The sequence below is a fragment of the Ascidia mentula genome, chromosome 9 (genome assembly GCF_947561715.1).
Source record: "Ascidia mentula chromosome 9, kaAscMent1.1, whole genome shotgun sequence".
NCBI classification, from domain to species: Eukaryota; Metazoa; Chordata; class Ascidiacea; order Phlebobranchia; family Ascidiidae; genus Ascidia; species Ascidia mentula.
In genome coordinates this window covers 11,211,089-11,222,383 of record NC_138574.1, presented here as the reverse complement: position 1 = coordinate 11,222,383, position 11,295 = coordinate 11,211,089, and the positions used below count along the sequence as shown (strand labels likewise).

General features: G+C 38.3%; 2 protein-coding genes across 3 annotated transcripts; one reads left to right on the top strand and one right to left on the bottom strand.

Moving 5' to 3' along the window:
- The first annotated feature begins 272 nt into the window (after nucleotides 1–272).
- On the top strand, nucleotides 273–7,743 carry LOC145914762 (uncharacterized). Its single transcript, XM_083002599.1, has 15 exons — nucleotides 273–458; nucleotides 1,387–1,568; nucleotides 1,769–1,886; nucleotides 2,019–2,181; nucleotides 2,648–2,804; nucleotides 3,057–3,141; nucleotides 3,506–3,688; nucleotides 4,251–4,432; nucleotides 4,769–4,994; nucleotides 5,240–5,451; nucleotides 5,632–5,776; nucleotides 5,926–6,046; nucleotides 6,176–6,416; nucleotides 6,590–6,756; nucleotides 6,907–7,743. The coding sequence occupies exons 1-15, from the start codon at nucleotides 371–373 to the stop codon at nucleotides 7,067–7,069; spliced, it is 2,433 nt and encodes an 810-aa protein (XP_082858725.1). The 5' UTR covers nucleotides 273–370; the 3' UTR covers nucleotides 7,070–7,743.
- An 81-nt stretch (nucleotides 7,744–7,824) lies between these two features.
- On the bottom strand, nucleotides 7,825–11,262 carry LOC145914763 (bifunctional coenzyme A synthase-like). 2 transcript variants are annotated; one of them, XM_083002600.1, is made up of 7 exons: nucleotides 10,808–11,262; nucleotides 10,302–10,609; nucleotides 10,081–10,207; nucleotides 9,808–10,001; nucleotides 9,120–9,643; nucleotides 8,600–8,803; nucleotides 7,825–8,401 (listed from the first exon to the last, which is right to left on the bottom strand). In XM_083002600.1, exons 1-7 carry the CDS (start codon nucleotides 11,161–11,163, stop codon nucleotides 8,324–8,326), a joined length of 1,791 nt encoding a protein of 596 aa, XP_082858726.1. In that variant the 5' UTR covers nucleotides 11,164–11,262; the 3' UTR covers nucleotides 7,825–8,323. The 2 variants fall into 2 exon arrangements, with proteins under 2 accessions (XP_082858726.1, XP_082858727.1); XM_083002601.1 differs by having other exon boundaries at nucleotides 9,808–9,998.
- Between the last annotated feature and the right edge of the window lie 33 nt (nucleotides 11,263–11,295).

Sequence of the window (11,295 nt, the reverse complement as noted above, 5' to 3'; positions counted from 1 at the left end):
TAATTAGCTGTTTCCACAAGAAACATTAAATACATTATGAAAAATTTTTGGTAAATCATAATCAAAATAATACAGAAATTGCATTAATTTTTACTTTCACAAATAATAGCAAACATTTTAACTCTTTAATCTGAGAAATGTTTTTGGAATCTGTCATGTCACGACTTGTCCACACACACCCGATATCACGCACAAGGTACAATGGAATCGTACGACAGCAAAGGCTGTAAACGCACTAAGCCGGTTGTTTTGTGTGCGCCAGTCGCGCGCATTGTTCCGGAACAATTTTATTTTAAGATCAGAATTTAGAGCTGTGCTGTAGGCCTGGTATACGATTTGAGTTGTTTTACTGGTAAAAAAACAGCTAGTTATGGGTTCGTCTTCGTCCAAGAAGACATCTCCAATCAGACAACAGTTTCCGAGTGACTCCAGTATCAAGTCTTGTTCAAGTTATGGAGGTTAGTTAAATTGATTAAACGCTACAACATAGTAATCTTGTCATACTATATCAATGAAAATTACATGAAATCAGTTTTGTGATGAAAGATTGTGGCATATTTTTCCAAAAAATCTTGAGATGCACGCGTTGCTGAACAAATTCACAGCTGTAGGCTGGTATCTTGGTTGATTTGTATTTACATTGCAATAAATGAAACAATACAAAAGGTGTGATATAGTGGGTAATATTCTGCAGTGGCACGAAAATCCTGCATACACATAGATAGATTTGGCAACTAAAGTTGCGCTAAAACAGTGGTTCTTAACCTTTTTTCTATCACGCCTCCTTTTAGTAACGGACTTGGGCCTTACGCCCCCCCAAACTGTAAATATGTTTCACACCAAAAGCAATTGTGTTCTTGTCGATCTACGTAAACAAGCTAGCTAGCTAAACACTGCAACACGACAAAAACATAATATGTATCAATTGAAGCTTGCATATTTTAACTAAAAAATTACGCGACCAATAAACGGTTTGTGATGGAACAGATGAATCATCACAAAAGGTATTTTGTGACGCAATGATTGCTTTGTGACGTAACAGTAACATAACTGCACAGGCGGATTTTTCATTTGAAGTACAAGATTTTTGTTCCGAAACTGTAAGAAAAATATGACAGACAGCATAGGACATTAAAGACACCACAAAAAATTAAGTTTTGGTATAGAGCTCGCCCCCCCCCCAATAAGAATTGGTTGACGCCCCACGGTTAAGAACCACTGCGCTAAAACAAGTAAAAGTTAGGTTGAATAGAACGCAGTTATACTAGAAAATTGCGATATACTTATCCATATCAAAGTTTGAACTCTTAACTATAAAGGCACCTAGTTTGTTGTTGATATATCCGTCAATAAATTTATATATTTTATGATATGTTAATGTTATAGGCTTCGACGAAGACGAAGACGACCTTCAGGGCAAAATTCTTCGCCAAGCTGGAAAGATTAAGGAACTGGAAGACTTTAACGGAAAGCTACAAAATGAAGTTACCGAATTGCGAAAGAATGTGGAACAATTAACTTTCCAACTATCGGTGGCTGGCGGTCAGCTGCCTAATTTAAATGTTCCGGTAAATAGAATAATGTAGGCTACACAGCACAATAGTTTTGCATTTGTTGCACTTTTTTTGTAAATTATTTTAAAGTGCAGACATACGCGCTGCTAGGTGTGTTTGTTAAGAAAAGCACGTGTTCGTATTTGTAAAAATCCTTCCTCCAAATTTATGCTTTACTTCTTCGTGAGTCCTTTTTTTAATTTTTCATCCGTAAGTCGGGAAGATCAGCTGTGGTAAAAGTTGACACTGGTGACGGTGAGGAACGAACACTTCCACGTGTTGGCGATCACGTGGTATCTATGTGGGGCTCCAGCAAGTGGCAGTATTTCACAGGTGTGTACGGACACTACAACAAACCGAGCATATATTTTTCAGAATGTCGTAGAAAATAAACAACTTTGCAAACTTTGCAAAAGTTAATTGATAAAATGCTTGTGTATACTTCATGCCGTTTCTCTGTCACAGCGACCATTCAGAGCTTTGACAAATCTACGTTAAAGTACACGATCGAATGGGATGACCACGACCCCACTGGGCGCGTTGTTGATTATTATAATTTGGCTTTGGATCATGTACCCCCGGAAGACCAAATTGGCGTCGGATCGGTTGTTTTATTCAACCAGGGAAAGTGAGTGCAGTCTCTAACTATCGTTATTGTTCGTCATTTTGTCATTGAAAAGTGCCACAAATCCAAAGGATTTTTATTGAAAAAGCCCCCAGGTGCGGTGTTCTCAACGTTTTGTTACTCAGGATTCTCTTTTGTGTAGCGCTAAAATGGAGTTGCTACTTTTGACAAATTGTAGATTATAAAAATAGGACTTCTATTGTTTTGGGTTTCACGTTAGTCTGTTGTAACCTTATTGTATTTCGCAGTTTAACTCTAAACATGACAATGTTTATAGAAGACTCTTGTTAAAATTCTATTCAGATACTTGCGTAACCCTAAAAATTTTCTTTCCCTTGAACCAGCACTGACGTTACGTCGGAAAATATCGTGCATTGGCAAAGCATGTTACTTCAGTAATTTTGCCTAACTTCCAATCCATAAACCCTACATTTTAAATGTCTTTCATAATAACACGTTTGTTGTCCAGGTACCGTCAACAGGAGGTACACGGTATTACACGTAGTGGCGGAATGCGTTGGCACCAGGGTGAGATCGATAAAATTTACACAGATTCGGACGGAACCAAGAGATATGAAGGGCATCACACTAAAGGCGAAAACGATGGGAAATGGGTTACTTATAAGGTGACACGTAGTACATGGTATACCAGCATAATACCCTTATTTGCCTTACAGTATTAGCTTATACATAGTGTAACGTTTTTAATACAGATTTTGTAACTTCTCGTGCTTCTTTGACTATTAGATACAATTGTTTCGTGGCATATTTAGGTACGACTTTTTTTAAAACAACAAGGAATCGTACCTGCTGGTATTACGTTGACTTTAAACTAAATTACATTGGCACTAAATGTGATCCAACTCCTTTCTTTTCAGGACTACAAAGAAACGTTTACCGGTTATTCTCTCGATGATTTGCGAATGCCACCGAACGTCTTTGATATCCTTTCCTCTATCGAAGGTCGGTTTTTAAACACGTTGTTTCATATTACATAGGCCATTTAGCCCAGGAAAAACGATTTACCCAACGCTTTATTTTCGAAACAACCAACCATATTTTTAGACACATGTTATAAACACATTAAAGAAATAATATTTGAAGCCAACCTAAATTCCAAAACGGGTTGCAGAAGTGCACAATGTTAAAAATAACTTCACAAAAAAATCATCCCTCATTGTGCTGTGTAATATGAGGTCAACATTATTAAACCATGTAATTAGCTCAGATTATGACAAAAATACCGTTACGTAAATGCTTTACACTTATACTTGACAAAATGTTTTCAAATTTAGGCGGTTTAAGAGCATGTTTTTACCTTTACCAGAGCCCCAGGCTGCAGGGGATGAAACTGACTATCACGTGTTCGTGTCATACGCCAAGGTCAACTGTCCTTCAGCCATACAAGGGAGCGAGATACCACGTAATATGCTCCCGCCTTCGTATGAAGAATCTATGCTACAAACCATGTGCGATCCCCGTAATATTGTGGAACGCCTACGGTCAATGGGTAAGTGAGTTATTAAGAGGAAAGAAACCACGCCTTTCTTATATTTGCTTAGTGGAGCTATGACGCTTGTCACGGAATAAAGCTTAGCCAGGCCACGTGATAAAGCTTTTATGCTTTCAGGTTTATATCCGTAGATTATATAAATTTGTTGTGTTAAGCGCAAAGTCATTGATGAACCTACAAGAAATGTCATTGGAAAAACTTGTATTTGCGCCGAATAAAGTGTTAGAAAATGTCAATTGATCTTAGATTCTCCTCCACCGTTATAAGCTGTACAATAATGACTGTATACAGTAACGACATTCAATATTTTCATTCCGAAATCGACCTTTTCTGATGCCACTTGTTGTGCGTGACACAGGTGGAAACTTCACGTTTGCAGAATTGCAATATAAAATAACCTTGTGTCATTTATTGTTAAGAATACATGTTTTGCTTAAAATAAGCAAAAATAAGATGCTTATTTTTAGCAAAACATGTATTCTTAACAATAAATGCGTTTGACACAAGATTATTTTATATTGTAATTCTGTATACAGTAAGTGCATCAAAATGTTTACAGGTTTACGTGTGTTTACCATGGAGAATGACGCTGACGATTCGTTGCTGAAAGTTGCGACAGCTTTAAAATCTGTTAAAGTTTTTATCGCTTGTCTAAGCGACGAATACGCAGGCAACGATCGGTGCAGGATGGAATTCCAACACGCCAAAAAGACCATGAAACTGCCCATTATACCCCTGGTGGTATGTCAAGTAGTTTAAAGCACTCATTCAATAGATATTTACACAGACCCCGGAATGCACTGGGAGTATAATTTACAGTTTTGTTAAAATTTAACAAAATGAATTGTTGCTCTCTCGACGACCGTGGTTGGCATTGTGCTCGATTGGACAGAAGCGCACAATGGTATAACTAACTGCACAACAAAATAACCCCTATAGTGCTACATAATATGACGTCAGCATTATTAAACCTTACATGATTAGCGCAGATTATAACAGAAATGCCCGTAATAAAAACTCTTTTCTTACAAAACAAGAAAATAAAGCTAAGCTCATGTATTCCATTACACGTCATAGGTAGGAACCGGTTCGTTCCAGTGGCAAATGACAGTGGTTGGTCTTCTCATCGTCGGGGAGCTGTACATCCACTTCAAGAGTAAGGAGGTGGAGGAGTTCAAAATGACTGAACTCGCCCGGAGGATCAAAACCATTCTTCCCGATGTCGAAATTAAAGACGTGCGCCACTCAGCGATCGCTGACGGTCAAGTGGAAATGCTCAATGACCCAAACAAGACAGTGACAGGTATACTGAGAAAGATATATTTGGGATTTGTGGGTTAAAATTTTAAGTTAAATAATAATAAAAATTTAATCACGAATTCCTTGTTTACCAGCATTTTTTGTTAGGCCACGTTTAAATAAATGATAAAACCCTGGCTTTGGCTTTAAACTGTTGCTGAAAAAAAATTCAATAGCAGAGAAATTCTCACATATACTATACCATAGCAAACATGTATAAATCAATCACAAGGTCATCCAACGTTTCAGGAAATCCGCTGGTATCGGGGAGAGCTGACTTCTTCTTCAGCTACTGTTGGAATAACTCACATGAAGCTGAACAGAGAGGTCAAATATCTAACTGCGTGGGCGGAGAGTTCAGTGACCCAAGGCTTGTCTGCAAAAAACTCTCTGTCGCCCTCAAGCAGTCACCTTGGATCGACGTGCAAAGGCTGGGGAGCACGACAGACGGAATGGGCATGGTATGATACGTAAAGTTATATGATTACAGAAGGAAATTCTATTTGAATAAGTTGGGGAAACTGATGATGCCTGTTTTAGGCGATATATATTTTTCTAAAAAAACATCTAAGATGTATACAGATCGCTTTGCTAATTTTAACATATACGTATACGAAAAGCTAATTTTTTTTCTGCTTCAGTTTGGACAAATCGCCGAAGCTCTAAAGGAGTGCAAAGTGGTAGTGGCTTGTGTGAGCAACGAATACGCCAACAGCGATAATTGCAGCATGGAATTTCGATTTGCCGCCGAATCGCTTCGAAAACCATTGGTGGTTGTAGTTGTTGGTATGTGGTTTACAAGTTGAAACAAATATTCGAATTTCACTTTTTGTCAGCCCGATAGTCAAAGACAAGCAAACAAGATAATACAGATACGTCATGTAATCCAAACATTTTCATTTGTTTTGTTACACGCAAAAACGTTTTTGTCGCAGGCACAGGCGACGAGTGGTTGAAAACTACGATCGGAAACTTAGTGAATGAACGATATCCAACCATCAGCTTACAAGACGTTTCCAACACGAAAGAGCTGGAAACGAAAATTACAGAAATAAGGTTTTAACGACTTGCTGTCAGAAATTGACTGCACTTATTTGCAGCATGTTCGCCTAAAGTGTTTGTGTATTTTTGCCAATTGCATCATATCATATACAGCAAAATAAACTTTGAGGTGTTTAATCTTAGTACTGCTGTGCAAAAGCAAGTCGGAATCGAAATCCAGGAGCCGAGCGGGGAAGCACCAAGCGGGGAGGCACCGAGCGATGTAGTCAAATTTAACGCTCCAGTGCCCGGTGATCACGTGGTGTGTCTACATCAGAAATGGGCATACTTTATGTCTACCATCGTCAGCTTCGACGAGAAAAGTATGATGTATACCGTGGATTGGGATGATGGCGACCCCACAGGCAGATGCCAATCCTACAAGGTTACTCTAGGACATTATTATAAAAGATATTGACTCACAAAATGCAATGTATGGCAATAAGTTACATGTAAAGTAGCATTGGGCAGAGATTTCAATTTGGGTAAAATTGTTGCCAAACCGTAGCCATAAGCACGTTGAGGACAAAATTGCACAAAATGCGTATTCACTTGCAGGATGTTGCATTGGACAAGACGCCAGTTGAAAGCGACATAGGAGAGGGTACAATTGTTCTTTTTGGTCAAGGACAATACGGCGGCACCCAGGGCAACAACTCTGGTGGAGTAAGATATCACCAAGGAAAGATCACCAGAGTTTACAAGGACCTGAACGGCGTTACGAGGTATAGGTGATATTTGCGTATTGCTGTGTATCACCCATATGTAACTAGGCTATACATACGATTAAATAACATTTTTTCATTAAATTTTCATTAAAAAGGACGGCATTTTGAGCATCTAGACACTCTTCATTATTTTTTGTTATTAACCAGATATGACGGCGTTCATACCAAGGATGGCGACGACAGCAAATGGATAACCTACAAAGGTTACGAGAGTTCATTTCATGGAAAATCTTTAAGTGAACTTCGTCTCTCACCAACAGCCATGGACGCGTTGATGGCTTGCAAACAAGCATTTGCCCTTTCAAATTGAAGGACAACGTAAATATAATGCACGACAATAACAAAATTCAAATCATTTGTTGTCAAACTTTCATCTAAAAAATGTTGTTTCTGGAGTTGGGTTAAAAGTTTAATGACAAATGCCTTGCGTTAAAGCTTGTTTGTGAACACTGTTATTGCAGCACCCTCGCTACAGTTTTCGTCTATTGTTTTTTTTTATTGCAGTACTGTATATCCTTCGAAAATAATTTATGATGAATGTACAAGTTGAATAGCGTTTTTTCTAAAAAAACACACAAAAAAACTGCTTTAAAAACACAAACAGCACACAAGAGCCATAATGGTCAATGAGAGCTGCAGACAGGTGTACACCCTGTTTCGACCTGTAAGGTCTCATCAGTGTGGTTCGTCTGTGTTGATTGGTACCCAACATATCGACGATTGACCGAAAGGTACCACAAAGTGGAAATATGTGTGCCTGCTAGCATGGGCCACGGTCACCAGCTGCAGTGATGAGACCTTACAGGTCGAAACAGTGTGTACACCTGTCCACAAACAGCACAGTTTGGTAAAAAAGAAATATAAACGATAATCCTGTTTCTTCAAAAGTGCTTTTTGTGTGTGATCGCCAGATCTTCGTCTGCAGTTTATGGTTCAGATTGTTTTATTGAACGCTACAATATATTTTTTATAATAAAGCAGTCTATGTTATATTTATAATGGAACTGGAAAACGAGACGAAGAAGACATATGGACTTTCTAATGCGTCTAAAGCCAACAAACGCATGAAACATTTAGCTTGGTATATTTGGCGTGCTCTTGCGAATTACACACGAAATTGCATAGGTGGGACACAACGTAAGAAAAACACACCATGGAACGGGTCCCGTTTTTGCAATATTTCTGGGAACAACTTACAATCTATATCTCTGCACACGAAATTGCACACAAGTATATCAGCATAAATAGTATTAGGGCTGTTTGACGACGAGGCAACGATGAAGGGTTACGATAGCATCGATATGTATTATACTGTGGTGTACTAATCAAGGACGGGAGGTGAGCACTTTGCGCACTGTACGAAAAATTAACATTGTACAACTAGCACTTGGTTTCTGATATTTTACAGTGATATTGGCAAACAATTTTGACCAACAACACGGCCAAGTAAACATCTTTGCAAGCAAAAGTATTATTTTTTAGCTTATAATGTTTAAAATTAACACTGCTACAGGATGCCTTCAAGAATTGTTGGCAGGGAATGTTTGAAGTAACTTGAACTGCTTCATAACTTTGATTCTTCTGTTTTGTAAGTCCACCCTGGTCGCATTCGTTCCAAAAGTAAGGACCATGCTTTTTCAACCTTCGAATTATATTTTTGTTAACCTACACAAGCTTCATGTGCAAAAATTACATAAAATTTAGTGCTTTTTAACACACAAATGAAATAATCTGCTATTCATTTGTGCATCTCACCCAAACATGTTTAAGAAAATACCCATTCAGTAGTCTGAACACAATCACCTTTCTCCTAAAGATCAGAAGGCTTCACAAAACGTACCTGCTTCTGTGTAACTTCTGGATCCCAGAGGGTTGATAACACGACATGAGCCCCTTTTACTCTTTCTGCATTTGAGATTTGAGAATGCAAGCGGTTTTCTGCATCTTTCAGGGTCCTTCCATCACGTTCAACCACACGTTTCACAGCCTCAGCTGGTGGAACAATGGACACCCACACTTCATCTGAGAACAGGTCCCAGCCAGCCTGCGAACACAGATAGATAGTAATGTTAACAGTAAACATAGATGTTTCAGTTGAACCAGATCTAATTTTAGGATTTAGTTGAATGTTTTTACCACCAAACTAATATTTCTTTTGGAAAATGAGTTTTGTTCCTAAAAGTACAAGAACATTATTGAGCATGTTTTTATAAAACCCTTGGAGAATGCGGCACTATAAAACTAACATCAGCTAATTTTTCTCACAATGTTTGATAAATGATTTGAAGTTTGGGATTTTGCAAAAACTACTTTTTGGTTGTAAATTCTTAAAATGGCAAATCCAGATCAGACACACCCACCTCCAATAGTACAGCTGCATCTAAAACACATACAGGTTTCTCCAAGACAGATGAAGATAATGTGTGTTCCTCTACAGCTTTTTTAATCTCCTGCCGGGCCAACCTTTTAATTTCTGGCCACACAATGTGATTTAGGTCTCGAAGATTTGCCTGTTTGTTGTCACCAGAAAAAACTTTTGATGCCAGAATCTTGCGGTCGATTACCCCTGTGCTATCGACAATGTCGGACCCAAATCGTTCAACCACATTGTTGAAAGTTTCTGTGCCAGGCTCATAAGCTTTATGGCCAAGTTTGTCACAGTCAATAATATTGGCACCAAGTTTCTTAAGTCTTTTGCCAATTGCTGTTTTTCCAGAGGCAATGCCGCCAGTGAGGCCAATCACATAAGCTCCATCTGCATGTTTTGTCGTTCTCTTGCTTGGCGCAGCAAGCAATGTTCCAAGCATGGCAAACCTTAGTGTTGACGAGCTCACTTTATGTTCATTTATGGAATGAGACAAGTCAGCATCTGTATCGAGTACACCTGAAATCAAGTTTTACCAAACTTAGGTATGCCTTTATTAGATATATATACCAAAGAACTCACTGCATTTATTGCATTATTCAGTAACAATGGCACTTTTACCTTCCCGACGACCAGGATTAAAAATAATTGGTATTTAGAAATAACATTGCAATAAGGAATACCTCCAGTAATAACATGGACATGAAGTGGGTTGAGACCATTTTTCAGCCTTGCCTCATTTACCATCTTTCCACCCTTCTCAGTTTCCTTGCTCACAACAATGCACTGCAAGTCTGGATCGGTTCCAGCGGGTCCAATCGGGTCATTAATTCGTACAATTTCGAGTAACATGGATTTCGATTGGCTTCCATCACTGCTAATACATTTTGATTTTGGAAATGCACACTTATTTTAAAGCTGTAATTAAGTAGCACAACAGGAATTTTAAATCCTACCCATTGTTTTTGGTATGAATAGAAGCAACATCTTCTAGAAACCTTTTCACGTCTTTCTCTCTGTTCTGCCAAGGTTTTATTAGTTCTGGCAAAGTCTTTCGCTTCAACAAATCTGCATCTGTCATACCTAAAACGTATCATTAAGCATCAATCAATTCTAACACCAATATAGGTAAATATGCATTTTAAAATAACCAGGTTTATGTTATGGTTAAGCTTACCTATTAGGATTCGTTTATTTGCAATCAACACTGCTTCGCTAAGCAGCAGTTTGTGGCCTGTATGCACATGATCAAATGTGCCACCAAGGACAACAGCTCCTTTTCTTTTCCAGGGTTCTTTGGTTTCAGAAGTGTTTGAGGCATCACCAAAAATTTGGTCGTAATTGGAAATTCCATGTACAGGTATTTTAATGTCAAATGGCTTGTCAGTTATGTACTTGAAGGAAACAAATTTGTGCAACAGTTGGGAGATGCCCTGGTTTTGTATTGAATGTGGGTTAAAATCTCCAATGATGCACTGAATCGGTCTACCAAATACACAACACAGTTTTTAAGGTTAAAATAATTGCTTGTCATGGTTCCATATTCATTGTTTATTGGTATTGGAAAAGCTTAAATTAGCAACATTTGTTCACAAGTGTTTGAAACAAAACACAGTTATCTATCCATTAAATGTAAAAACATGGTATGAAAAACAAACTACACAAATAAAGTCCAATACTTACCGAAGCAATTTGTGCTTGGATGGATTCTTACATCCAATATTGTGCAACAGAATATTAACATTTAAATCACTGCATTGTGTCGCAGCTTCAGAATAAAACTTCCACAAAAATGGAAAAACATCTGGTGAAAATTCCTCTGGGACATTTTGCGGATGAATTTTTTCTGGCACCAAGTTTGAAAATGAAGTTGCATCATTTGAATTCAGGCTATTTGGTTGGAGCCTGGTATTTTCCACATGGACGTACAGCGTGGAGGAGACAATCTTTTTTACACCGGCAACAATGTGCTTTACAACGTCACCGTGACATAGCGATGACACGTGCTTGGTTAGGACAAGGATTCCAGACCTATGCATAGTTTACTGACACGTTTACGGGACTGGACACTTAACAAAACTTGCTTTGTCGCTTCTTAGATTCTACGAGTACAATATCGACGTTATTTTAGTTTGTTATCTTGGTACACTTGGGTCGTGTACATAAACATA

Bases quoted from the DNA above. Each gene is read 5' to 3' on its own strand.
- LOC145914762 (XM_083002599.1), top strand. From the start codon at position 371: ATGGGTTCGTCTTCGTCCAAGAAGACATCTCCAATCAGACAACAGTTT. The intron at 1,887-2,018 runs GTGTGTACGGAC...TCTCTGTCACAG, and splicing joins CAAGTGGCAGTATTTCACAG to CGACCATTCAGAGCTTTGAC. The intron at 4,995-5,239 runs GTATACTGAGAA...CCAACGTTTCAG, and splicing joins CCCAAACAAGACAGTGACAG to GAAATCCGCTGGTATCGGGG.
- LOC145914763 (XM_083002600.1), bottom strand. From the start codon at position 11,163: ATGCATAGGTCTGGAATCCTTGTCCTAACCAAGCACGTGTCATCGCTA. The intron at 10,610-10,807 runs GTAAGTATTGGA...TGTATTTGGTAG, and splicing joins TCCAAGCACAAATTGCTTCG to ACCGATTCAGTGCATCATTG. The intron at 10,208-10,301 runs GTAAGCTTAACC...GATACGTTTTAG, and splicing joins AAATAAACGAATCCTAATAG to GTATGACAGATGCAGATTTG.